Below are 27600 nucleotides of genomic sequence, written 5' to 3' on the forward strand. Positions count from 1 at the left end.
AATACCTGTACGAAAACAAATTATTTCAATTTTTAAAGGGAAACCTTTTTTATTTTAGGGTTAAGAAAGAATAAATGCATAACAAATAAAAGCAATGTAATTGTTAACTCCAAAAATACCTTATACTACTGCATTTTATTGGGTGTGTAACTCGTTCTTTGTGTGGCTATTTTTAATTTAATGGCTTACCTGAGTGTGTTAAGTGTAAACAAGGCTTGTGAAGATTTATATCCAATAAAACTCAAAATGAATCAAGTCAGATAACATGTTTTGGTTATTTTTAAATTGCTTATTCATTTATAATCCATTAAATAATTCCAGTATTTTGAAAACCACAGAGTCTTAAGCAGCTGTGAAAGAGGTAACTTGCAGGAATTTACCATCAACAAAATAAAGACGCCTAAGTTAAATATTCATTTACATTTACATATAGTTTTTATTATCGATTAGCAACGTGGGTTCTATGCGTATTGTTAGTGCAAGGACGTACAAAAGAATCTCTAGAACAATATCACAGAAACTTACTAACTAATTGGTCTTGTCAACTGCGCTGTTAGAAATCGGCGTGACCTTTAGCAACGCCATTAGAGTGTAATTGGGAAGCGGAATGCTTTTCAGCTTGTCGTGGAAATTTATGGCATACATTAGACGATTGAGCACCGTCTCTCCACCACCATCCTAGCTGAGGCTGCAATGAATTGCCATCGTCGTCGTCTCGTCTGAATTGTGTGGTGAGTGTGCACTTTAAACCGAAACCAGGTCCAATTGAAGCCCACCGTCGTATCGGATCGAATCGAATCGGACCAGATTTCGAAACGGACTACGCCCTAGGCGTAGCTGCCGTCGTGGTTGGCGCATAGACCTGATAATCGACGTCGTCGACACCAGCCGCTTCATCCTCCAAGTCGTGATTGACCAGTCGTTCGCGCATTCCATACCGCTGCCTGATGATGGTGAAAAGAGATGGTAAATGAGTTAGCACTCTGAAAATTAGAGCAATTAGCCAATAGAACTCACTCCAGGTGCGAGCGCCATATGACCAGGCCGGCGTACAGGCCGATGGAGACCAAGGCCAGTGCCACCACCACGATGCCGAGCAGCACGTGTCCCTGGCTAACCGCATCCGCCTGCACGTTCAGCGGGCTCATCTCGATGTTCTCGTTGGCGAAGGTTTCGGTGTCCGTGCTGAAGATCACACCGCGTCCCTTGAAACGCTCCTCCAGATCGTCCACGTCATCCATGCTACTGTCGTCTTGGTCGGCATCGCCGGATTCCAGGATCTCCACATCGTACTTGTAGTTCTGTGCCAAAACCAAATTGGTGGCCGAGTTCAGTTGGTCCTCGTCGCGGTGGGGATATGACCGCCGCTGCTGCTCCTCCGATTCCGCCTCTGAGTCGGAATCGTCGGAAGTATCCTGCGATTAAAATAAAATACAATTTTAGTTAGTATAACATGCATATATTATTCAAGCTTTAAAATTAAACGATCAACATGTTTAAGCTGAATTTAACGTATATTCACTAATTATTTGTTATATTTTCATATTTATCTATAAATTGCCTTTAATTGCGTCAATTTGTTTTTCCCTGTGTATACAAAAAAAAGGCTCGTGTCATCGATGTGGCTTTCACTGTCGGCTGAGTAATTGATTTTCAAACGGCACGTGATTCTATGCGAGTTCTATGCCGAATTTGGGCAACAAATTTGAAAGTGGGCGTTGCAAAAGTGTCTGAATTGTGAAGGCGTGTTTAATATTTTTTAAAGTGCCTTATAGCTTCTTGAGATCATCTTTACTTATGCAAACGAATGAAGTAGCTTTAAAAATCCGGCTTTCAAATAGAAATTTTAGTGAAAATTAAAAAAAGTCATATACAAATTGTAATTGCTTTACAAACATGCTAATGTTTTGGATGGACTCATTACTTTCCCCTATTATTAAACAACAAGTTTTAAACCAGTCCGATTAAAAAACTGAGTGTTCTATTAAGCCAGATAGTGTTGACTTGGTAACCGAGTCTAACAATTGAAACTGAAATATATCCATGGAAATCGGAAGCCTCGCTGAGTCACAACTGAAAATTTCGAGGCTTTGCGTAAGTCAAATGTCTCCGCATATTAATCATCACTTAAAGCAGAGACTCACCTTACTTATGGCTCAATTATCCAAGCGAAACAGCTAAGGAAATTGGCTTTCATCTCAGTTTAGTTTCACTTCCAGCTGTCTAAACTAGCCAAGTTATCAGTAAGGTCGCTCGAACTTATCTTGCATAATATGTGTGTGTTTGGTTACCCATATTATTTTTCCATAAAGAATGTTAATGACTGCCGCAACCAAGTTGTTTTGCCAAATGCTGACTACCACAGATCACTCTCACTTACTATATAGTAAGTATCTTGTATCCCAAATGCCCTTTGTATGTATATGTAGATTGCTGACCCCGATGACCGTCGAGATCGAGATACCAACTTTTTGTAATTGCCAGTAACAATACGTGACTGGTTTTACTGTCTCTGTCTCAATCTCATTTGCTTTTTTAGCCGCTCCATCTCGTGTAATTGGCCGATTTGTTAACAACTAACGATAGAAAAAAAATAAGGTGACAAGCGAGCGATCGAGTTGGGAGATCTGGAAAATCGTAATCTGATTGGGGATTACCCTTGTGGGGATACAAAGGGGTTTTCTAAACTTCATTCATTCAAACGTCACGACAGCCGGAGGGATTACCTAGAATCCGATTCCATGGTGACTCACCCAAGTGTGGTTGGGGTATTATCACCCGCTATTATAATGCCCCCCACCGATTGGAGTTTCGTGACTAAGGCGTTGTGTATCCCCCCCTCTAGACCAAGTTTTTTTTTTATAATTTTATGCAAAGTTTCTGTGCGTGAGCTTTTTTATTTTTGTCTTTATAAGCGTTTCTTTCGGAGCCCCTTAAAAGGCGAACGCTGCGCGTGTCTTCTGCTGGCTTTTGCATTTAAATCAAAGTGAAAAGTAAATAAACATTTTTAAAGCGTAAATTTCCGGTTCTGGGTAAAAATAAACCCAAAATGCAGTAATGCATTTGGCCTGGCTCGTATTTCAGCTTCTTGGGTCGTTCGTTACTTAGTGCGTCAGTGCGTCAGTGATTCCAGTCGGAGTGGTTTTGGTTTTGGTTTTGGTTTTGGTTTTGGTTTTGGTTTTGTCCCGTTGTACCATTCTGCCCCGTTGCCCGGCTCTCTTTTGGCCTGGCCCAGTTACCCATGCCCAGCGTTTTGTTTTGGCCAACTCACCTCCACGACAGCTGTCTTATTTTTGGCAGCCACCGGCACTCCTCGTGCTGCTCCAGCTCCTGCACCCAGATCACTTGGCTCCTTCGTCTGCGGTTTGTTTAAATCCTGCGAGGGCTTGGCTTGGGCTAAAAGAGAAAGCAATTAAGCCGAAATGAGATAATGCATTCGCTTGAATTAGCCGGTATTTGGTTACAGCTTACAGCGGGCTACCTGAATAAGAAAACACAGATCTTCTCGGTTTCAGGGGAAGCGCAAATATTTACCCTTTACCCCGAGATTTCGCAACTAGCACCTTTTTAGCCAAATTGCAGATATGTTTCCTTATCAGCCAACTGTGATTTTATTCAAAACTAAACACCAGACCCAGACAATACGAATTTGTTTTGCTGCCACCGCCGCATTATCAGTAGACAATGAATTTGGGGTTACGCTTTCTGGCAAACAAAGTAAAAGCGTGTTGTGGCTCAAAAAAGCAGCATTAATTAGCACAGACGAGGTCAATGAAATAGCAATGATGGCGTCAATAAAATATATGTAAATATTTTAATATATTTATTTAAATTGGAATAAGTAAATAGCAGCCTGTTTTACTTTCCGAAACTCAATAACTAACTTTAACCATTCCATTCCTACTTTAATCACTGCCACTGTACACTTTAAGATTTGTTTGAATCGTATGGTTTTTTTTTTTTGCAAACCTGTCCGTTTATACATACATATATACTATATAGCAGAACTGAAACAATAAACACATTTCTAATGCCACAAACGATTCGCCAATGCCGATCGCTTTGGGATTCGCATAAACCGCTCACGAATCGCGTCAAAATCGCGCGTTAGCTGGTGGAGCTTCCAAAAATTCCACAAACAAAAGCCAATTAAATTCGAAAAAGCACATGATTTAGCCATGATGTCTTGCAATTTATTGCATTCGACATTCGTAAGTCACCCAGTTTTGAATTGAGTACGTGACGATAGGCCAAAGCCTTCAGCCGAAGAAAACTTGATCCACTTTTGACAAGTGTCAAAGAGTCCGGAGAGTTCTTATCACTGAGTTGCGGGTGCTAACAACTTTAGGACAAATAATATAAGTTAAGACCCAGCTCATAAAGTTCTGACACCTCATAATCTGCAGGAAGGAACGGCAGTCATTTGGCCATTTGTTATAAAGTAATCTCGTTGGTTATGTAATAGTAGTAATAGTAAGGAAATTTTAAGGATTATATTGTAATTAAATTAATTGGCTTTCAAGCTTAAAAATGAAAAATACAACATGAAAATCCAATGCTAGAATGTCCACTATCATTTCAACAAATTGTACTTTTAGAACTTATTGATTTAAAAAAGAAATCTGAAACCCAATTATCCATCTGAATAGTTCCCTCTTGGCAGGATTTATACAACAACGCCTATTATTTTGACCACAACTGTTCGCTTACAATTCCTGCGTAGCGATCATTTACCAATATAGCGCAAAAGGCCTGGCGAAATCTTATCTGCACTGCGAAGCCAGCTGGATGGATGGAGTTCCCCCATGGAATTAAAGTCTTGCAATTTAATTTCGCGACCTGGCGGGACCTTGATGGACGACGATTCATTGCGACGGGACGGCGGGCGGTCGAACCATTCAATAAAAACCCCATATTTATGCGCTGTAAACCGGGCGGGCTTCACCATAAAGGCGTCCCGAACCGGACATGGTCTTCGATCTTGGCTGGCACTTAAGGCAAAGGGTGAACCGTAAACTGTTAGCTGTCTAGCCAAGTGGCCGCTCCAACTCGATCCCATCCAGCTGCGCTGCAAACTAGTTTCGCTGCAGAAGTGGAAACATCGAGTGTGCGTGTCTATCTATCTTGTTTCGCCCGTTGTCACTGTAGTTATATCTTTTTATCTGTCGTGGTACTTACACTCCGCCAGCAGCAGAACCAACAGAAGCGCACTGTTGAAGACCAAAGTTTTCCGCAGTGCCATCATATTGCGAATTTATGTAGATATGCGGGCACCGTCGTCACTTCCTTTATCAATTAGCTCCTTATCACTCACGCACAGGTTACGCGCCACTCGATCGCTGGATACTTTTCGATGATTAAGCGCTCGTTCGGCTTATTCTGCGGGCCAAATTGTAAATGTTTGTTATATTTCTCCGCCTTGCCAGTTTTACGTGCGTTCGCGACGAGCTTTCCGTGCGGAATGACAAACTCAAGCTGAGAGCCAGCCGAGTTAACCCCAACTCTGTTAACTCTCTGTTAACCGATCGAGGCAGTAACATTGACTTACTGTTGGGGGTATTCGAAACGAAGAAATTACTTAGCATTCTTAACTTTGCTCGGATTTTACCACCTTGCTCGTTAACCGATTGTTAAAGGTATAAATTATTATTATTATTCAGTACATTTTATTCCTGATATGTGCTATTTTGAATAACGAAGTGGGTCATGAATGAATTCTGTGAATTAAAAAATCAAATACTTATAGGCTTTTTTATGCTAATTATTCATCAAATAAAAATGTCTCTAATTTATAATCACTGTTTTTGTCACAAACATCAAAATATTTTTCAAGTTTTTGAGATACATGAATCACATGCATAGAAAACAATGACTACTTAGGTATTTGCAAACATTTTTATTTGAGCAACAAACTATTTTCTCCCTCAAAACAGCAAGTTTATACTACTTATTAACCAAGGTAAAATTAAAATGTTTTACAACTGTCATCGGAAAATAAAGCATTCCATGTTTTAAAAACACCCAATCGAATGGATTATGTAAAAGTATTGGATTTTTTTTATTTTGCCCACTTAGTAGCAAGTGGCGCTTACGGATGCCCGATCCATGGGGCAACCATAAACTTGGATGTCTGTGATTAGGGTAAGGAAACATAACACTTATTTCACAAGAATTCGCCAGCTGCTTAAATGGTACATGTAAAAATATTGAAGTATTTTTATTTTTCTAGACATTCTGAGTGGCGCTCGATGTGTACGTACATACAACTCTTTGGATTCTGTGTGTACAGTCAATTTACGATGCCCAAGCCGCCCTGAGCGAATTCCATATTTACAAGAGAAGGGGGTGGGGATTGGGAGGGGGGGGGGTGTCGGAAAGGGTTGGGGCCTTAAAATACCTAAACTCAACTACACTCAACAATTTGCTTATGGTCACTACTTATACGCCTTATACACCGGCGGTTGCACTTTAAGCTTCAACGTTATAGATTTGGCCAGGACACCAGCGGAGGAACCACGATCCCGACGGCCAATCCCCGCACCGAACACTCCTTCCGTGCTAGCCGGAAGTGGATCGGCGGTGGGCGTGGCCGCAAGGAACGGCCAACCGGGGCGTCATTTGGGATATGAGCCGCGCCGGAGCCGGCAGTCTGCTGTGCCCGGAATTCGTGGGGGAATCGTTCACGGGACCGACCAGCAGCCCCTGCCGGGCGGACGCAGTTGACTAGTGGCGGACAAAACTTTCAAAGCAATCGAAAGCGAAACCTTTGTACACACTTAATAGATTCCTGCGGGTCGAGTTCGTGGTCAGTTCGTCGTCAATGCTCAGTGTCCAGTAATCTTTTCGTTTGTTTTTTGGATGAGAAAATGAGGGAAACTTAAACGGCTCGGTAAAAAAGAAAGGCGTGGCAGCGCGCTAAACAAATTGCTCTGAGCTGTTGGCGGACAGCTCCATCAGCCGCCAGGCAGCCTTGGGGTTGAGTTCGTTGCGGTCGCGGCACAGCACCCAGACGTAGTGAACCCGCATCACCTTCTCCGGATCTCCCTCGACGACCTGACTCTTCTGGTCCCGCACGCACATAATCTGCTGGGCTTGGAACGTGATAATCAGTACCGGGCCCTGCTCCATAACCTTGCCCATTGCCAGTTCAATGTTCTCGATGTCGAGGATCTTGGAGTCCAGGTACACGCCGGCCTTCTTAGCCTCCTTAATGGGATTTGCGATAATATTGAAAGTGCTCTCAAAGCACCAATCCTTCAGAATCTCCAGATCCCCACGGACAATCGATTCCAGAATATTTGGAATGATGTCCGTTTCGCAATCGCGGAGGAAATCCTTCTGATCAAAGCTCGGATCGATTTTCACCAGCTCCGTCATCGTTTCCGAAAGCTCTGTCTTTGAAAAGAGTCCACCCATGACGTCGGACACTTTATCGGTCAGCAGGCGGGAGGCACGAATAACAGGGTTCTCGGACTCGTCGTATTTAACCTTCCAGTCAAGCACCTTGTTCACGTAGGTATTGTTGTTCTTGAAGTTCTCCCACGACTCGTAGAACTTGGAGTCCTTGTGCAGCTCCATACCTGAAAAGTAACATTACATTATGGCCATGACCTTTGATCTTATTGAAGGAAAAAGATGGAGACTCACCAGTGGCTTCCGTGTTGGGCTCCACAACGCGATCACTATCGCTCATGACGAGCTGGACGCGCTTTCGCAACTTGGCAGGAGCACGATAGACACGATTCTCTATGCTCGCGCTGTCCATCTCCTTCTTGATGGTCGTCGTCGTGTTAGAGATAGCCTGGAATGCGCTGGTCTGGCCCAGCTTGCCACTGGTGTCGGAGATCGTGTCGCTGACCCCCCTAGCCTTCTTCGAGAGCTCCTCGGTAACCTTTTTGGCCAGGTGGGATTTGCTGGCGTCCTCCAGAACATCGCCTACGCGCTCCTTGATGGCGCCCAGCTGCTCCTTTAGCATGCTAGACGACTTTTGCGCCTCCGATTCGACAATGTTAAACTTTTGCCGCGCCGATTTCAGGGCATCCGATTCTTCCAGCTTCTGGGCCTCCTCACGGAACTTTCGGATATTGTCCTTGATCTCCTTGTTCTTATCCATCTCCGCCTTCATGTTGTCGAAGAACTGCGAGAAGAAGCCGGCCCTGCGACCTGGCGCACTATAAAAGCGGGGCTGCGGAGTAAAGTCATGACTTAGGCCGGTTGCGCCATGGGGTTTTATGAGCCAAACTCTAACCTGCTGCTGCTGCAGGTTCTGCGAGGCCTGCTGGCACGTGAAGAGACAGGCGCGATCCCGCACAAGGGCAGCTATTCTGTACTGCAAGGAGAAAAAATCATTGAAAGCTTCGACCGTTTTAACCTCGAAATATGCACATGTAAGGACGGATGTGAGCGAACGCCAGTGATGACCGGGATCAGAGGTAACCTACCATGGTGGGGATTAGGTGACCGTTCGCAGGTAGTTTGATCGGAGCGAATGTTCGGGGGGTCTGGCGTCAGAGGCTCTAAACTTTATGTAATTCCTGCCGCGAAACACGCACGTATCAAGCAGTCAGCTGTTCTCTTCGTTCAGCGCGCGCCGGTGTTGCAAAACGAGCGCTCTTCGCCGGCGGTGGCTCGTGCGATAGTTCGTTTTGTCGGTAATCCGATGTTGCCGCGCCGATATCATGTGATGTTGTCACAGTGCGCGAAATTCGAATGGTGGTGTGCAGTGATTGTGTTGTGACGGCGAGTGGCGCGTGTGGGTGCTTAGTTTTGGGAGATGTTTTCGTATTTTTTTGTTGATAACTCAGGCTTTGTTGCTGTGTTGTAGTACTATTTTCCATTGCGCGGTGTCCAGCTTTTAATTAGTGGCACATATTCTTAGCAAGTAAAAATTATTTTGCATACTATTAAATTTCTTATAAATTATTTTCTAAAATTAAGTTTACCTTTTCAATTTTACTAAAAATATCGATATATTTATTATCGCTGGAAAACTACATTATTCCACCTCTAAGCAAGAACCGTTAGTTGGCGCGTAGCTTTACCACAAAATTCCTGGAATTGCCGTACGCTTCGCAGTTGTTTCAAGTTGTCTAAGGGACATACGATTTTTTTTGCCTCTGCGTCACGATTTTAACCCAAAAGCGAGTTTAGTTACATGTACATTATTATTAGATAAAGAAGTATCGCGAATACTTCAGTTGAATAAACTGTGCTTGGTTTTTGGGTGAGGATTTGTGGAAAGTAGAGTGCGCGATAACCGTAACTTTCGACCCGGATTTTCGCCATGTTCCGCAGCAACTTGGAGGGCAGTGGCGCAGCAGCAGTAGGTGTTGCAAATCCCCCCTCGTTGGCTCAGTCTGGAAAGATTTTCCAATTGCAGGATAACTTTTCTGCTTTTCACGCCAGAGGAGGGCTCAACATTCTGGGCCTGCAGGACATGTATTTGGATACCAGTGGGGCCAACTCGTCGGCCACTTTGAGTCCGCCCATTACGCCGGTGACCCCTGACCCGTCGACGTCTGCGCAGTCGACGCACTTCCCTTTTCTGGCCGACAGCGCAGCCACCGCCAATTCGCTCCTTATGCAGCGACAGTACCACTACCACTTGCTGCTCCAGCAGCAGCAGCAACTGGCCATGGCGCAGCACCAATTGGCGCTGGCTGCATCAGCGGCAGCGGCTAGTGCGAGTCACCAGCAAACGGACGAGATTGCGCGATCCTTGAAAATCTTTGCGCAGGTGACGACGGGCGCAGCAGGTAAGAAGAAATGGCGAATATGGCGTCGTTTAAAACAGAATAGCCAAAAACAGTGCGCGGGAGCGAGATGACTATCTGTACAAGTACAGTTATGCCAAAGTCAATGGCCATGGGCTTAGTTAAAGGGGCAACGAAAGCACAGAGCAAAACAGAAGTAAAATTGTGTAAATGTATAATTGCTGCAGAGGTCAGAGGATTTTCGCCATTTAGTGTAGTATATTTTTTATTTTACTATTTTGTATGTGCTTTAAAATATATCTTTGCCCAACACTTGTATCCCCTTCAAGAGGTTTTTCGAGCGCCCCTGAATTTTCGGCCATTGACCTTAGCATTTTCGCTATTCCTTTTTGTTTTAACTTCGGAAAGCCATTTTGCGTCTTACATTTTCTAGAAGTTCTTTGCTTTTTCTCGTCTGTTCTTGTTTTTTTTTTGTATGCAAAAACTAATCCGTATTTGCTTATTACATTTCTGAAATGCAATTGAAACGCGAATAATAAAAAAAATACGTTCAGGACAAGGTAATGAAAAGCTTGCTATTCCCAGAAAATGCGGCTGGCTCGATGCAGGATGTGATGCAGGAGTTCGCGACCAATGGCTATGCCAGCGATGATCTCGGTCGCATGTCCTACGGGAGTGCTCCGCCACAGGTGCAAATGCCACCGCAGCAGCAGCATCAGCAACAGCAGGGGCTGCACCTGCCACTGGGCCGCAATCCTGCCCAGCTGCAGACCAATGGCGGCAACTTAATGCCCATTCCACTCGCCACCCACTGGCTGAACAACTACCGGGAGCATCTGAACAACGTGTGGCGAAACATGTCGTATATACCAGCCGCTCCCAATACAATGGGTTTGCAGGCCCAAACAGCGGCCACTGTGTCCACCAATCTCGGCGTGGGAATGGGTCTGGGATTGCCCGTGCAGGGCGAACAGCTGCGCGGAGCTTCCAATTCCAGTAACAATAATAACAACAACAACAAGGTGTACAAGCGTTACAACAGCAAGGCCAAAGAGGTGAGTGGATCTGATCCAGGATTCGCAGAATTAAAACTTGCAAAATATATTTGTTATCTTGTTTCTCCAACAGATCAGCCGCCACTGCGTCTTTTGTGAGAATAACAACGAACCAGAGGCGGTTATCAATAGCCACTCAGTGCGAGATAACTTTAACCGAGTGCTGTGCCCCAAACTACGCACCTACGTGTGCCCCATCTGCGGGGCATCTGGGGACTCGGCGCACACGATTAAGTACTGCCCCAAGAAGCCGATCATCACCATGGAGGATGCGATCAAGGCGGAATCGTTCCGCCTAGCCAAGAGCAGTTACTACAAGCAACAGATGAAGGTTTAGAGAGGGCGAATCCAGCTCTGGAGCAGAGGCTCTGGCAGCTTTTGCAGCGTTTATATAACATGAAATATATATACGCATTCCGATCAAAGCTGGGTTAACCAGATAGATAGATAGTAACGTTTAAATAGCGCCTGGCGCGTTCGATTTTAAAGAGATTTAGAGCGTTATCCCGTGCCTATAGATCTTATAGTATAGACAACGAACGATCACTCAAATCCAAGTCAATAATTCAAGAATTTATGTCTGTTTCTGTGAAAGGGAAACTAATTTTGTTAAAGAAGACTTACAATATCGTAATACTTGTTCAATCGTCGTGGCCGATAGAAATATCTTACAATCCGAAAGTTGATGAATGGAATTGGTCTGCAACTGGTCGCCTTCATTTCGTAAAATGTTCGCTTGCGGCCGAAAAATTTCGATATATCTACAATTGATCTACAATCTTTACTAAATTTTGAAAAAGGAACACTTTGAATTTCGAACTGTCAATCGTATCATTAGAATTTAATCTAAATTTAAATCTTGCTAAAGGAAATAGCAAGGAACACTTTCGTCGTCGGCTACGCATTCATTGTAAAATTTTAAATTTTGACATTCCGCACTTTTTGATAGATAAGCGAAGAGTATTTTTATTACATGTATCGCAAGTATTCATTTCAACACACATATCTATATATATATATATATATATATATATATATATATATATATATGTTATATATTTATTCAATTTTGTTTACCATTGATCAATTTTTCACACATGAAACAACCGCCAGCATTATATAATTTTTTTATTTTTTTAAAAAATGTGTACACATATTCTGAAAATGAAAAATTCAATGGCTCGAGTGCCAAATAAAGAAATGGTTACAATTTAAGGAAACAAATGTCCTTCTTGCGTTTGAAACAACTAATCCTTTTCGCCCTCGCGGCGTTTCTCGAAAAGGGCCAGGAAGATGCCATCGGTAAGATCACTGTCCGGCTGGCAATACAGGACGTTCTTGCCAATATTGGGATAGTCCTTGTCGCCCACATTGTGCCACTTGTTGCGCAAGGCCTTCTTGCAGCTGAGCAGCTTGAAGGATGGATTTAGCTGAAGACAACGCTGCACCACCTGCTCGTTTTCCTCCTTCCACAGCGAACACGTGCAGTAGGCAATGCGTTTGACGTTCGGAAAGGCGCCCATCGCGTGCGACAGGATCTTAATTTGCAAACCCTGCAGCTTTTGCAGCCGCTTGTCCTCCTTCGGCTCGTCGCACACGGTCATGCGGTTTTGCATTCCGCTGCCAGAGCAACTAGGGTCCACCAGGATGTACTCTACGTCCGGAAAGCGTTCGGGTGCTGAAATTCAAACGTGTTACTTTTTTAAATATTCATTGTGAAATATATAAATATAAAACTCACTTAGGTTCAAGGCGTCTCCCAAAATGGGTTTTACAATATCGCAACCAGCATCCTTTGTTATTTCGCACAGCGTATTGTAGCGTACGTGGTCCTGCTCCACGGAGTAGATGCATCCCTTGTTCTGCATCACATTGCATATGTGCACTGTCTTCATACCGGGAGCTGCGCACATATCCAGCACAGTGGCCCCAGACGGCGGAGCAAGTAGTTCGGCGGCCAAACAGGTGGCCTTGTTCTGCAGTATAAACCTCTTGCTGTGCACCAACGGATGGCGGACCCAGTAGTTGGACCACTTGGCAGGAAAAATGAGCACACCCTCAACGTGCAGATCGGTCATGAACTCGTTCTCCGCCAGCGATTTGATGGCAGTCAGAAAATCCGCATAGCTGGCGTCCGCAGGCAGCTCCTTGCGCCGCCAGTCGCTTTTATGCAGGTAGTCCAAGGCCTCCGCCAAGCTGTATAGATTTGTGTTGATGCGCACATATCGAGGATTGGGTTCTGTGTGGGCAAACAAAAAGACGAGTTCAAAATTGTAGCCAAAGTAAGATTTATTAAGAGTTGTTAAGAGTCGTTACTGGTCCTTTAAACGATCGAAATAATCTGGACTTGGCTGGCAGCACTTAAGTTACTGTTCTTTCTTTGGCTCCGCAGCTTCCGGCTCGTCGTCCTCATCCTGCTGCACGGGTTCCAAGGGTGGTGGGGGCTTCTCGCGGAAAGCCTTTAATACATACATGGCCACCACGAGGTTAACAACCACAACAGCCGTGAGAACTGACCAACAGTTGACCGTGAAAAGGTCCAAATGGGGGAAGGACTCCTGCAGCCAGCTGCGGACGCCATAGAAGCCCAAGAAGGGCAGCGTGAACATGAGCACACTGTAGGCCAACAGCCAGAGGAAGACCTCCGCACTGGTGTCCTCCTGCTGCGTATGATGCTCCACGGGAGAATCAATGACAGCCGGGGAATCATCAGTGGTAGCTGGCACCACATCGACATGCTGTTGTTTCCTGTTCTTCTTGCCCATCTCAGCCGGCTAATACTGGTAATCGGTGTGATAACCTGCCTTTTCGCTGGACACCGAAATCTCTGATGGAATTTAGCAGTCGATCCTTGTAACTTCGCACCGTTTGCACGGGTTTGCTTTCGCCGTTCAGCTCCTTCCTGCCAAACAGCAGTTCGGTGACTAGAATCTTGGCCAAACTGGGATCAAAACTGGGATTGTCCCTGAGCAGTCCTGTCTCTTCGATGGCCTTTTCCAGTGCCACACGATTTTCGCTAAATTTTTTCAGAACCGTATGCAAAGAGCGTGTACGCTACAAGTGAAGTGCGAGAGGGAAAAGTTATACGCATATTGGTTTGATCTGCGGACGAGAGGTCCAATCCACTTACGGCATGCTTCTCTGCAAATATTAGGGTCTTGATGCACTTCTGCTGCTCCAGTGCCGCCTTCAAAATCTTGGCAGTCGCCCTGTATTGGGTGGGAACTTTTATGGAATGCGGTTTTTTACTCATTGTCGTCACGTGCACGTGTATGTGTTGTTTGCGCTAGAATAGGTGCAACCCCAATCACGACTTTATCGATATATGCTTATCGAATGTCAGGGCTGGAGATAAGCATGTGGCGTTTGAAACAAATCATATTGTTATTCATGTTTTGAAAATATCTACAATTAATGTAAAGGTTGTTCTAATTTTGCCAACGATAACTACAAAACATATATGTTCTATCCAATATATTTACATACAGGGTATCAAATTTACAAATAAATTGGCAGTGTGGCCATACGTTGCGAGCAAAAATTACTGTACTTCAAGCATTGCCAACACAAGAATATTTTCATGGTTAAAAATTTTGGCGCGATAAAGCCGCAGTTTAAAATGTCAAAGTGTGCGCGTTCTTGGAGGTTTACCAAAATTTAGAATCATGCTTTTATTTATCGTGCATAAGTTGGTAAATTGGAATTAAATCAAGTTTTTTCCAATTTGTTTCTGGTGTGTCGTTTGTTTTGGGGTCTGTACGGCTGCTTTAATTAAAAAATATTAAAATGAAGCACGCTATTCTTTAAGGACTTTAAGGAAACGTACCTTTCTATGTTTGCCCAGGAGTTGATAGACGATATCAAGGCTGAGGATCGCATCCTACAATGTCCTTGGTGCGAAGAACAGACGTTGAGTCCATCAGCCAGCACCCGGAAACTTTTGTATTGGCTTTTAACGCTTTCAATTCGACTTTCAGAAAAGAGTCTCCTCGAAAATCACGACTGATATCCATGTAAATGAATCGGTAGATACTTGCACTTTCTTTTTAGTTATTAAAACTGACACACTGTCACTTTGCAGGTTTTAACCGCTGGCGGAAATGAAGAAGGAATCCGGGAATATTCATTTCAGTCCATTGTGGTGCACAGCGGAACTCCCCTCAGGAACAATCTTAGCCCACTAAACATCAATAAACTACTAAAATAACTTTGACTGCTGCTTAATTTCAAATATACATAAATTAATATTTTTTATTTTTAAGTTAAATTTTTTAATTCTTTTGGAGGCTCAAATTTTATATTTGGCGCAGCACTTTAATGTAGAAAATGTGAATAAAGAAATATTTCAAGGGTAAACAACAAAAAATGTTTTGATTTTGTAAAAAAAAAAACCTTAAAAATTATGAGGAGTTATAAAATAATTATCAGTTTCCGGAACTTTAAAATTCTTATCTTCAATTTGATCTTCAAGACATATTTTTCTTATAATAATATTATCAATAATATTATATAATATGTAACGGATATTTAAGTTCTTCATTTTCTTTTTCAGAAGTATTAACAAATGCATATATATAAATACATATATATTTATACAATAGAATCGCATAGGCATGAATTCAGCGCGCAAAATAATATAATTACAATAACATTGATATTATATAATAGATTATAATAATATACATATGTAAGTGTAAGTTATAAAATGGTAACAAAGTTCAACAGCTCATAGGCGAAGATCCAGTGGCACGGAATTTTCAATACAGCCAGGAGAACATCCTAATATTTTGGATAAACTCTTTGTGCCACTGTTCCGGGTGATGTGCATCATGTCCAGCACGGAGGACCTTATGTACCACTATTGCTGTTTCCTAGATTAGGATTCGCTAAAAGCTTAAATTGTAATTTCAGATTCCCAAAAATAGAAAATACCGCCAAAAGTCAGGGCAATGGCACTGCAGAAAGGATGCAGGATATTATATGTTCTTTTTGTTTTTCTCTCCCCAGAATTTGGCCCAATTAAATTTGGTATTCGAAAAAAAGAGCACGCCTCCTCCCCGAAACCGAAAAAAAACTCTGTGGCGCCGGGAACAAAAAAGAGCGCGAGAGAGTGAGAGCGCACACATAAAAAACATAAACAAGCCTTTTTCACTAGTGTGCGTTTGTGCGGAGAGAGAAGAGAGCGAAAAACAACTTCTGAAAAAAGACGCTCTTCGCTGTGATTTTTTTTCAGTCAGTTTTTCGACGGTCGTGAACACGAACAGTTATTCTAGCTCCTCCTGTTCTGCTGCTTCTGTTGGTGTTTTTTTGCGTTTGCCGCGACGTAAACAACCGAAGAGCGGAGCTTACGCCCCCAACTGCTCCAGCTCCACGCCCCCCTCGCAACGTGTTCGTTGTAAATGCAATTAATCGTTGTTGGTCGCTGAAAAAACTAATATTTCGGGAGTCCGATACAAGAAGGGCAAAAAAGCACAAGTGCAGAAAAAGCAAAAAAAAACATAAGCTTGCCGTGTGTGTGCGTTGGTGTGTGTGTGTATTTTTGGCGTGCGCGGCCATTTTTTCTTGTTGCCACTCGAGAGTCTCTTCTGTGTGCGAAAGAGAGGCCCGACGGCAAAGCAGAACGTAGCAAACTACGCAAATCCCCACTAAATTCGCTAATTTTCGCTAAATAAATCAATCGCAAGGGGTGCCCAAAAACAAACAAAAGTACGAAAATAGAGTGCCGCAGACCACAAACAAATCACCTGCGCCAGTGTGTGTGAGTGTGTCAGTGTGCGAAACAGGCAAGCTCCCAGGCGGGCTCCCACCCACAATCAGTCGGCGAACACGTGCTCCAAAATATCAACAAAAGTTGGCCCACAAACATAAAAAAGGGGGCCGCGACTGCATCCGAGACCCGAACGCCGGAACACAAAAGGCACTTTCAAATTGGTAAGTACTTTGCGCTGCACGAGCATGTTTTATTTATTTGCCTTATTGGTCAAACACACTTGCGATTGCGGTGTTTGTTTCTCTTTCCCGCGCTCACGCACAGTGGTCGCTTTTGTTATAATTGTGAGACTTGAAAACGATCGCCGTAAAATTCACATTTTTAACAAAATATTTACTGTTCGAAAGAGGGGTTTTTTGCGAATCGATGATTAGTTGACGTGTTATTATGAGAAAAACATAAAAGATTATAGGACATTATTTTTTTAAAAATGTTGCAAAAATGATTTAAAGTTTGCGATTTCCTTGTTAAATAACATGAAAGCGTTTACAGTTATTACTATTACAAAATTATAACGATTTAATATGCATATCCTTTATATATTAATTGCTACTTGAAAATTACCTAATGTAAAAACTTATATAAAGCAAATGAATTACAATTTATTTATTGGTTAGGACTCTATATCCTATTTTATAAAAAAAAAATAATAGCACAATTTCCAAAGTGTTTGTCCAGTGTTCCATTGGTCAAATACTTATTGTTTCCTTATTTCCGAATCTTCGCTATTTGGGGAATAAGTCAAAACCTTTAAACTCCAAACATTTGTAAGCCGAATGCGACTGTCAACAAATAATTAAACCAGAATAATTTCAAAAGCGTTTTGCAGTCGTGCCGCACTACTTGACCATTCCGTTTAGTCGCTTGTTTGACTTTTTATGCTCGTTCCCATTCATTTGGTGGCGGTTTTTTTTTCATTTGTGTTTGTGTGTCGATGTCTTTTTATCTTCCACTTTTTTCGTACTCATCAAATATTCGCTTCTTTTTTCGCACACATGTCGCCCCCAACAAAAGAGAGTGAGAGAGCAGTCCGATTGCGGTTGTTGCGCTGTTGTTGTTGTTCGCTCGCTCGTTCGTTTGTTTATGCTCGCTCTTTGCTCTCTTTTGTTTTCAGCTGCTCGCGCTCAATTAATTTTCGTTGATTCGTTTTTTGTGTGTAGGTTTTTTGTGTATACCATTTTATTTATACGCTTTTTGGGCTTCTCTTTCTCGTGTTTTTCTTTTTTGGGGTTTTCTTCTTTTTTTTTTTGTTGTATTTTTGGGGACTGACCGATTGCGTTTATTTATCCCCAATTTCCCCATTTGCATTCATTATGTTGAGCGGTCAATTTCCCGTGTTTCTGGATCTGTTGTTACACGGTTGCGATTACGATTCCGGCTTCTGTTTTATATTGCTCGCCACTTTCGCTTATTTCATATTACAATTGTTTGTTCGGCAAACAATTGTTTGCTTGTCGCCCCGTCTCGCTCTAAATGTGCGCAACAAGCGAGTGGCGCGTCCTTTTATTTTCTGCATTACATGGCCGCCCTCCCCCTCCCCATCTTTACACAGAATTCCTGCTACCATGCTGTTCAATTGTCCAACGTCAGCATTAACAACAACAACAACAAAGGCAGAACCGGTTATTTTGACCAGGCAAAACCAAAAAAAAAAAAGCCAAAAATTGAATTTACCTCTGACGTCAACACCCACCCGACCAAAAGGTCGTATTCAAATTCGCGCTCAGAATACAGTTTCCATTTCACAAGACCTGATTTTGCGATTTATATGCAACTATTTACTTATAATGCGTTATGCACATAAACCAATGTTGTTTAAATTAATTATGGAATACTTGGACATTTTTACAGACATAAATACATGAGTTTGAAAACCTTATTTCGTATCAAAAGTCACGTGTTTTATGCACATTATAAATATTTCGGAGACTTAAAATTAGTTAGTTAAAAGCCAAAACTGAATCCCAATTCGCATAATAATACCGACATTTTCTAGTGAAGATAAAAGCTATGATTAAAGATTTGAGTAATGACTTTTGCCTGTTTATTTGTAATGATACTATAGTTATTTGTATTTGTCAAATTTCAAATTATTCGTATGTTTGCATGAATGCACTAATATTTTATAAATATTTTTAAAACAACGCATTTAATGTTTTTAATTGAGCAATAATTGCGACGCATTGTTATTCAGCGAATTATCAATTATTCATCCCAGCTGAAATATTTAAACGCCCTTAAAAACTTTAAGTTTCATTACATTTTATCGCAACGTATTCTTTTCAAATACGCTTCCGTTTTGATTTAACGAGCAACAACTTCTGAAATAGATAATATATTCTAAGAAAATTGACCATTTTGGCGTAATTTAAAGTAAGATATTATTAATTCTTTTTAACTTTGACTTAATATAAGTTTGGAACACATTCTTTTCATGTGTTTTTTACTGTTGCATGGAAATCCCACATTTTAAGTAATTCATTTGGGATTTACAGACCAAGAACATCAGTGGTCCATTGGAAACCCGGCTGCATCGCCCTAAAAAGTGGCAGAGATGTAGTTGCATTCAGTTCTCGAGGTTGTTGACACGTTCCGTTGGCGCCCCTGACGTTTTTTGCCTTTTTTGCTTTTTTTTTTTTTTTTGCCTGCCCATCGTCACCTGGCCACAGAGTAATCGCGATTTTGGTTCTTCGGGCCAGAATGCGATTCCATTTCGCTTTCCATCTGGTGGTTGTCACCAACAATTTCTGGCCGCAAGCGCCTTTTTTGTTTATCTTGTGATTTTTTCCGTTGACTAACTCTTTTTTGCCCGGCATTGTTATTAATTCTCTGCGCTTTTTGCGCCCCATTGGCAACTTTTTACTGGGTTGCAACAGTTGTGCTTTCAGTCAGTACCTTCTGCGCGCAGCACGTTTAATTCACAAACAATTAATTAATTCATGCATATTTATGTTAATGTGCAGAAATTAATGTACCCAACGGCGGGGAGTGGAGCGGCCAAGTGGCAGAATCGAAAAGTAGTTTAAGCACTTGTGCCGACTGGGCACAAATTTGTGGATTCAAGAATTACAATATTTCTGTACTTTCAGCACAAAAACGCGCCGAGTTGTGTAAGCCCGCCGCCAGTGAAGTGTCGACTTCCCGGCGACGAAGACCGCAGCAATATTTCCACTAGCCAGTAACGCACAGGCTCGTTCCGCCGCTGACGACGACCCCAAACTGGACGCCCGCACCATCGCCTACCGCCCGCTGACCCTTGGCGGCCACCAGACGCCGCTTATGGCCGAACTGCCGACGGCGCCGAACGGCGTCCCCAGCGGCGATTATCTGCACCGCTCCATCGATCAGCTGCGTTCGCTGGGTCATCTGACCACCGCCCAATTGGTTCACGACTACAAGCCCTTCAACATTAGCGAATTCCGGCAGAATGTCGCTGAGCGACTGGACTACTCGCTGAAGAACGGCCTGGTGCAGCACCAACAGCAAATGGTCATGGAGCAGCAGCCACATCCCGATCAGCAGCAGCAGCAGCATCTGCATCACCCGCAACAGCAGCAGCACCCGCCGCAGCTGAAGGTCAGCTACAGTGCGCCCAACTCGCCGCCCACTCCACACGAGCAGCAGGAACAGAAGGTAATCACTTATTTCAATATTGAAAAAATATATCATACGCATATAAATGTTACTGATATGATACTTAAATTGCGATCTTAATATTTCTTCGGTCAAAGATTATATGACTTTGCTTTAGTAACCCATTCATCGTGTACTTAATACTAAACGATACCCTTAAAACGTTCTATCTACTTCCAGTACGACCCGAATCGATCGCCGCCGCGTCAGCAGATGAGCAGCGCTAGCGGCAGTGGCAGCAACGGCTCCTCGCCTGAGGAGGAAAGCCGACGGGGAGACGGTGATCAGGCCAAGCCCTACAAGTGTGGCTCGTGCAGCAAGTCCTTTGCCAACTCCTCGTACCTGTCGCAGCACACGCGTATCCACCTGGGGATCAAGCCGTACCGCTGCGAGATATGTCAGCGCAAGTTCACGCAATTGTCGCATCTCCAGCAGCACATCCGTACGCACACGGGTGACAAACCGTACAAATGCCGGCACGCCGGCTGCCCGAAGGCCTTCTCGCAGCTATCCAATCTGCAGTCACACTCGCGTTGTCATCAGACGGACAAGCCGTTCAAGTGCAACTCCTGCTACAAGTGCTTCAGCGACGAGATGACCCTGCTGGAGCACATTCCCAAGCACAAGGACTCCAAGCACCTGAAGACGCACATCTGCAATTTGTGTGGCAAATCGTACACGCAAGAGACCTACCTTCAGAAACATCTGCAGAAGCACGCAGAGAAGGCGGAGAAGCAGCAGCATCGCCACACGGCCCAGGTGGCTGCCCACCAGCAGCACGTACCGGCGAGCGGCATCGGCTTGAATTTGCAGCGCCAGGCCATGAACGATGTGAATGCCGCATATTGGGCCAAAATGGGCGCAGACAGTGCGGCGGCTTCGCTGGCGGAAGCCATTCAGCAGCAGTTGCCGCAGGCCGGCGGTCAGCCGTATGGCAACTTTGCATCCCTGCAGCAGCAGCATCAGCAACAGCAGCAGGAACTGCTGCATCATCAGCGATTGGCAGACACGCCGGGGCATTCGCATAGTCCTCACGAGGAGGCCGCGGGCGAGGATCTCGTCCTGCGCCAGTCAACACCACAACATCACCTTCAGCAACAACAGCAGCAGCAGCAACAGCAGCAGGCCCAGCAGCAACAACAAGCGCAGCACCAGCCATCGCCTGGACCGGGAAACTCGGCCTTCACTCCACTGTCGGCGACAGTGGCTCCACCGCCACATCTTCAACAGCATCGCGGTCCGCCAGGATCCGCCGCTGCCTATCTGTATCAGCAGAATGCGGCGGCAGCAGCAGCGGCTTTTCCCACACAGCTCATCTCGCTTCACCAGATCCGAAACTATGCCCATCAGCCAGGAGCGGCGGGTCTCATCGCTGGCGATCATCTCGCCTTGGGCCTGAGCGCTGTTAATGCCGCCAAAGAAAAGGCGCAATAGTACAGGCCGTCAGGTCGGGGCCAAAAGAGGCAGCAACGATGACATTAGCTTAGGATCAACGTTTAAGTTGGTATGGATACAAGAGCGTGGTATTTTATTCTCTTTGAATCCATACCAATTGAAACACTGAAAGTAAAATAAGTTACTCATAGTTTCCAGTTGGCAGTGGCATAGGAGCTGGGATTGTGACTGGTTTTTCTTAAGCATCCTTCCAACTTCCAAATTCATCATGAAACTTGTATACGATTCGGCCAAAATCAACTCCATCACTGCCCAAAACCAATAAGAAAATCAACTGCAATCCTACAGTTTCTGTGCTATTTTCAACTGCCATATGAAAGTAATATGTAATATCTAGATCAACTCAGGATTTTAAATACGATAATTATGCACACTTTTAGATATCTATAAGCAATATTCAAATTAAAACCTTGAACTATACAAATAACTCGATTATAAATAGTTCACAGTTTTATTTTCTACTAGGAGCAGTACAAAGTACAGCGATAAACCTAATTATATTATTATTATAATGATATATTTATATATATATATTATAGTGTACATAGATTTATGTAAATTGTGCTGTACATTTAAACGTATCAACATTTATCTAGGACGCTAGATATTATTAATTTATCAACTAACTAGTGGAGTAAGGATATTTTCTACTTCTTAGGCCAGCTGAAAGAGAAATAGATTTGAAAATGCATGTACAATTCAACCAATAAAGATTGTAACTATATATAAAAGTATTTGCTGTGGTTTATCAAACTTTCCTCAGGATTTGCATTTTCATTAGCGAATCAAAGCGGATCGAATTAATGCAACGATCCAGAAAAATGCAACCTAATCCGCTTAGCGACCTTAAGAAGAACTCCTTTGTGCCCGAGGCGACATAAGAGATTTATGTTCACCCCATATAATCTGTATCTCAGTATCCACAGGGAAATGTGTGGCTACCGATCGTATCGAAGTTTGTCTTTAAATTTCTCTCATTCGCAGCTGCTGTTCGTTCGGCTTAAGAATGTGACAGTGGCGTAGTTTAGGGGGTCAACCCTCGCTAAAAATTACCCGTCAGAGGAAGAATCTTCATCGGAATAGGCGAATAATGATTGATGACTGATTGAGTCTTGGATTTTCGGCTGATCGACTCGGAGATTAATGGCAATGATTCATTTGACTTGATTCGCATTCAGTTTCTTTGAAACATGCTTGGCATATACGGTTATACCTGATATAAAACTAGTTCATCGAAGTCTTCTTCAGCAGTCACGATTTGTAACTTCAAAACGGTCAAGTACTTAAGAAACTAGTAGATCTGATAAGTTGAGATGGAAGGTGATGAAATAATATGAAGATCCATCCAAAGACCTTTGACGGATTAGTACATCGATGTTTTTTTTTTATGAAAGACAAAGGAACTTCATGCAGTGCATGAATATCTGTGAAGTGTACCTACGAGTACATATATATGTATAAATGTATAGACAACGAATTTCATAGCTAATTAAAAAAACAATAAATTAAGAAATCCCACACGAAACCAGTTTAAGTTGTTAACAGGTGCTTTTTTCTTTATTATATTTTATTTCTCTTTATTTATGTTTATTTTCTGTTTGCCTCCGTCTTTTGCTGAACGAAGCGTTTGAATGGAATTATAAATAGCAGCAAATTGTGTTAAACACAAACAAAAAAAAAAAAAAAATAAAAGAAACTTCTTTTTATGATCTTTTTATGCCGCAAATAAAAACGAAATAAATTCTACTAAATAGCTCATAAAATTGGCTTAAACAAAGGGGATTGTGTGTTTGCAGAAAAGACACCCACAAAGATTTAGGGCAACGACAATGAAGCTGATAGAGATGTAAACTCCCTAAAAAGGATTTCGGGCAATTGTCCTTTTGTCAACACAGATCGTTGTCCTTTGGCAAGGATTGTGCGAATATTGGGCACGATCCTTTGGCGAATGTGGAAAATGATGCTCTTGAGGGCAAAACAAGGATCGTTGACAATAAACCAACAAATCATCAAAGCAGAGTTGCCAAACACACCGCAAAGGACAAAGAACGCGGACAAAGGATTCCCGATTCCCGATATAATCGATCATTTGACAGTTTTGCAAAATGCTTAACAAAGAGGCCACACAATGCAAAAAATGAGTTGAAGGGGCACAGTTTTTTAGCACATCGAACCCTTTTGCATCGAGGGCTCTGCAACGCAATGTTTGCCAATAATTTAATTGATAAATGATTTGATTTCTGCCAGCCATCGTCATCGATCACAAAAGCATTGAGGCATTGAAGTTGCTCCTCCATTCGATTAGCATATCAATGCGCATTATTATAGACGCACTAATGATGAGGCGATTGTTTGGTGGTTATTGTCCCGCTGCCCGATCTTCGGGGTGGCTCCTCAACTCCTCAGCTCTTCAGCTCCTTGTCCTTGGCCCTGTCTTGTCTCTGGGTGCTGAAATCATCACGGCTCCGGCCGTTGTGCGTCTCATCAGGGGCTTTGTTATGCTAACTATGAGAAAAAAAATAAATGTGGCCGAGGATCTTCGGGAGAGGCACGGGATCCTTGGGCCTGGGACTGTCACTTTTACTTGCAGCTTGATCGATATGATAATTAGAATGCAGTGCCCGCCAGCAGTAAGGACTCATCCTTGCGAGTGCCATCTGTCTGGGGCACAAGAAAGTTTCCCAGCGTGATGGCTAAAAAACGTGGATTGCTTCAGCTTGCATATCAAATTGAATTTCACAGTACTTGATGCGACTATCTATTAAGACCCAACTGTCTTACCATAAAAATAAGAAAGTTTTAAAGAAGCCAGCATAAGAGGTATTAATTCATATCTTTATTTGATATCAACTTAAAAAACTTAATTTCAAGGAGAATTATCTTCACATTAAAACTAGGTCGAAGGCTTACAGTATTTGCATTAGTATCATACCATTCTGCATTAAAGAAAACTCAATCAATTGATTGATTTCAAAAGATAGTTTCATTCCATTTTGCTTGGGCCATTATAAGTTCCCCTTTCGCTTTTCTCCCAGTGCAGTGCAATCAATTTATCATTTTTTTGTTTTTTTTTTTTTTGGGCAGGGCATTATGCAAACGACTGGCATTTGAATATTGTCTATGGGTTTTCAATGCCAAGAGATCATTTCGGTGCAGCAGAAAGGCGTCATCAAAGGCATCAATAGATTTATGGTTTCTAAACTCCAGACCCAGAAATCAAAACACACACACACACAGAAACACCAGTTAGGGTGGCTGAAAGGAGATAGGATCCGATCATCAGGGGTTGCACACAAAACAAAACATCCGGATCCGCGAAAGAAAAACCTTTCACCCCAGCGAAGGACCTCATTTTAGCATAAGAAAGGGATTCGATTTTTTTGTCTCACATAACCCGTTCTCGAATGGCATTTAGTCGGCTCGATCGGCATTCAGCGATTCTTTTGGATAAACTATTTATGAAATTATTAAACAATGCGCACAATATGCGGATACACTCCAACGATTAGCCCGGTATCGAAGAGAATGGAAGGTGTGTATGTTTTTCCCATAACTTCTTCTTCCTGCGGCATTTGCATTTTGGCCCTTTGCCCCCCAGCTCCTTGCCAATTTGGTTTGGCATTGTGATCGGCGGTATTGTTCGATTCTAATAAGGTGCGATATTGTGAAATTTGATGCGATTTTCGTTAGCTATTCTTATTGCCATATTGGCACCCTTTCACCGAGTTCATATCATATACATATATTCGCAAACACTGGAACTGGAGGGCACACTCTGCTCCTATTGTTGAGGTTTGTGGTGGGCCCGTGTTTGGCTTGATATTCCCTTATCATATCTATTGTTATGTAATTGAGATACTTGGGCGAATATTGGCATATTGCAAAAAAAAAAAAGGTTTGATGCATTTTAATTAAATGGTTTAGTTTGTGATATATGAGTATTTGAATAGCATAATATTAAAAGCATGCTCTCGCATTCGAAATTCGATCTATGAGTTTTATTTGAAAAGCGTTTCCTTTTCCCCAAAAGAAGTCATTTATGATACCAATCTAACAGATGTTGGATAAAGGTTTTACATTTTCACGGATTTTAATCCCTTGTTTCCCTCTTTACTCCTTTTTTTTTAATGAAAAAAACTGGGTTTATTGATGGCGAGATGCACGATAAAACAATTTACATTAACGCTTTTTAGTTTGCTGTTTATTTACAATTTGAAAAGATTTTAATAAAAAAATTCGACAACGGTGTGATTGTAAATTAATTTTTTCAATTGTCACAACATTTTTATCGCTTTTACAATTTTCCCATGATTTTCGCTTTTTTGCTTAAACTCAATTAAAAAATCGCGTTCCCAGGATATCTTTTTTCCAAAAAGGCGAATCAAACACTTAACGTTGTTTACAATTACTCAACAAAAGCCCACATTTTTTTCATCTAGCATTTACAATTTACAATTCAAATCCTTGACATCCAACACGTGTTAAAATTGTTAAAAAAAGGAGGTTTCATTCAAAAGACAAAAAACAAAAATTAACTGCGCAATTGAAAGACATTAAATTGGAAACAGGATTTTACCCTAAAATGACGCAGTAACATTTATTTAATTAACATTTCCTCACCGCCTTTTTATCAAAGTGAAAAAAAAAAACATGGAAAAAGGTACTAAAAAAACGGATAAAAAACTACAGTAACAAGATTTTAAGATCCTTTTCACCAAAACGAAGAAAAAAACTTGTCACGCAGGATATCGTTATTCAAAATAGGAGTGAAAAAAAAGGCGGCAAAAAAGCTGAACTCTGTCCAATTATAAACGACTTTTTTCGGTAGTCAAGCATAAAAAATTTCGGAAACTGAACAAAAAAATGGGTTAAAAAACTGATGCGCCCAATACAATAGGGGCTGCATGGGATGAGCATGCATTCTGATGATTTTTTTCTTCCCGTCCTTTTGGGTGCGGACTCAAAAAAAAAAAAAAAAAACCGTCCAAAAAAGTATGCAACGGGCGGCATTTGGTTACCTAATTTGAATATTTGGCGCTGGAAATTTTCTCACGATTTTTTGTGTTCTCCCTGCCAGGTTACCCACAAGGCTGAAAGACACGCTGCGTTCAGGGTGACGATCAAGGATGAAGGACTCGCACAAAGACGCAGACGCCAGAAGACAAGGAGCTGAAAAAAATCCGGCTTTTTTTGCCTCATTTCCATGCGGAAGCGTTTCCTTGCCGAGGCATCAAGGGTGCCAGGACAAAAGGACGGCAAGGATGCCTTAATTTATGCACAACACGTTCGCGGATCGGACGCCGCCAGTTGTCCTCAAAGGGTTGAAGCGCTGATCCTGTCCCAGGACATAGCTCCGCATTTGCATACGTGATCGAGGAGAAGGAGAAGGGTGCGTCTCGCAGGACGGGAGGGTCAAACATCATTTTTCATTTATCCTCCGCAAAAAAAGTAGAGGTAGAAACGAAAAAAATCGTTGTGCTTTCGAATAGAAAAATACGTAAATTATTTAAATACATTTTTTTCACGCCATTTTTCAGAGTCCTGCGCATTAGGAAGTCGAGCTGCGAGCTCTAAACAATCATCAGCATCCTTAGAGAACTGGGTCACTTTTCTATGCAAATGGGAAGAGGATAAGGAGGAGGGACCCACCCCGAGATCCGCGCTGCCATCCTGGCACATCCTTTTGATCGGTCGTCCTTTTCTTCACATCTGTGGTCCTTCGGTTATTTGTTTATCTCTCCTTTGCATACTCGGGCTTTGCATCCGCCCATTTGAAACGCCTTGGGCGAGTTTCTCAGTCAATATTTGCTCATTAGTCGCGTTCTATAATTCTAATTATTATAATTATTCCCCCCAATGGAAAATGAAAAATTGATCAAGCAGCTGCTTAAACCTAAAAGGGTTCGAAAACCTTTCGATTCATAAAGCATACAAATAGTTAAATGCATTTTTATTTTGCATTTTAAGACCAACT

The 27600-nt window shown here is 42.4% G+C and overlaps 6 protein-coding genes and 1 non-coding gene across 10 annotated transcripts; 3 read left to right on the forward strand and 4 right to left on the reverse strand.

The window, feature by feature from the left end:
* Positions 1-414: 414 nt before the first annotated feature.
* On the reverse strand, positions 415-5469 carry CG5835 (uncharacterized protein). The gene is made up of 4 exons (NM_142528.3): positions 5179-5469; positions 3272-3396; positions 1018-1415; positions 415-944 (listed from the first exon to the last, which is right to left on the reverse strand). Exons 1-4 carry the CDS (start codon positions 5243-5245, stop codon positions 821-823), a joined length of 714 nt encoding a protein of 237 aa, NP_650785.1. The 5' UTR covers positions 5246-5469; the 3' UTR covers positions 415-820.
* Positions 905-1340, forward strand: asRNA:CR44107 (antisense RNA:CR44107). Its single transcript, NR_074028.1, has 2 exons — positions 905-966; positions 1023-1340.
* A 410-nt stretch (positions 5470-5879) lies between the features above and the next one.
* CG11779 (uncharacterized protein) lies at positions 5880-11661 on the reverse strand. Of its 3 annotated transcripts, none has more exons than NM_169849.2 (4): positions 8442-8800; positions 8249-8329; positions 7648-8185; positions 5880-7580 (listed from the first exon to the last, which is right to left on the reverse strand). In NM_169849.2, the coding sequence occupies exons 1-4, from the start codon at positions 8442-8444 to the stop codon at positions 6916-6918; spliced, it is 1287 nt and encodes a 428-aa protein (NP_732403.1). In that variant the 5' UTR covers positions 8445-8800; the 3' UTR covers positions 5880-6915. The 3 variants fall into 3 exon arrangements, with proteins under 3 accessions (NP_732403.1, NP_001027193.2, NP_650786.2); NM_001032022.2 differs by having other exon boundaries at positions 8442-8595; NM_142529.3 differs by lacking the exon at positions 8442-8800 and adding an exon at positions 11393-11661 and having other exon boundaries at positions 6188-7580.
* Positions 9021-11985, forward strand: nanos. Of its 2 annotated transcripts, NM_001275794.1 has the most exons (4): positions 9021-9322; positions 9380-9755; positions 10299-10768; positions 10842-11985. In NM_001275794.1, the coding sequence occupies exons 1-4, from the start codon at positions 9284-9286 to the stop codon at positions 11103-11105; spliced, it is 1149 nt and encodes a 382-aa protein (NP_001262723.1). In that variant the 5' UTR covers positions 9021-9283; the 3' UTR covers positions 11106-11985. The 2 variants fall into 2 exon arrangements, with proteins under 2 accessions (NP_001262723.1, NP_476658.1); NM_057310.4 differs by having other exon boundaries at positions 9021-9755.
* Nsun5 (Nop2/Sun-like domain containing protein 5) lies at positions 11882-14083 on the reverse strand. The gene is made up of 4 exons (NM_142530.3): positions 13899-14083; positions 13573-13822; positions 12510-13007; positions 11882-12446 (listed from the first exon to the last, which is right to left on the reverse strand). The coding sequence occupies exons 1-4, from the start codon at positions 14019-14021 to the stop codon at positions 12016-12018; spliced, it is 1302 nt and encodes a 433-aa protein (NP_650787.1). The 5' UTR covers positions 14022-14083; the 3' UTR covers positions 11882-12015.
* CG42359 (uncharacterized protein) lies at positions 13042-14083 on the reverse strand. Its single transcript, NM_169850.3, has 2 exons — positions 13899-14083; positions 13042-13822 (listed from the first exon to the last, which is right to left on the reverse strand). The coding sequence occupies exon 2, from the start codon at positions 13531-13533 to the stop codon at positions 13135-13137; it is 399 nt and encodes a 132-aa protein (NP_732404.2). The 5' UTR covers positions 13534-13822; positions 13899-14083; the 3' UTR covers positions 13042-13134.
* Positions 14084-15993: 1910 nt separating this feature from the next.
* sqz (squeeze) lies at positions 15994-22359 on the forward strand. The gene is made up of 3 exons (NM_079679.3): positions 15994-16699; positions 19628-20171; positions 20352-22359. The coding sequence occupies exons 2-3, from the start codon at positions 19818-19820 to the stop codon at positions 21603-21605; spliced, it is 1608 nt and encodes a 535-aa protein (NP_524403.1). The 5' UTR covers positions 15994-16699; positions 19628-19817; the 3' UTR covers positions 21606-22359.
* Positions 22360-27600: the final 5241 nt, after the last annotated feature.

The sequence above is a fragment of the Drosophila melanogaster genome, chromosome 3R (assembly GCF_000001215.4).
Source record: "Drosophila melanogaster chromosome 3R".
Classification (NCBI taxonomy): Eukaryota; Metazoa; Arthropoda; class Insecta; order Diptera; family Drosophilidae; genus Drosophila; species Drosophila melanogaster.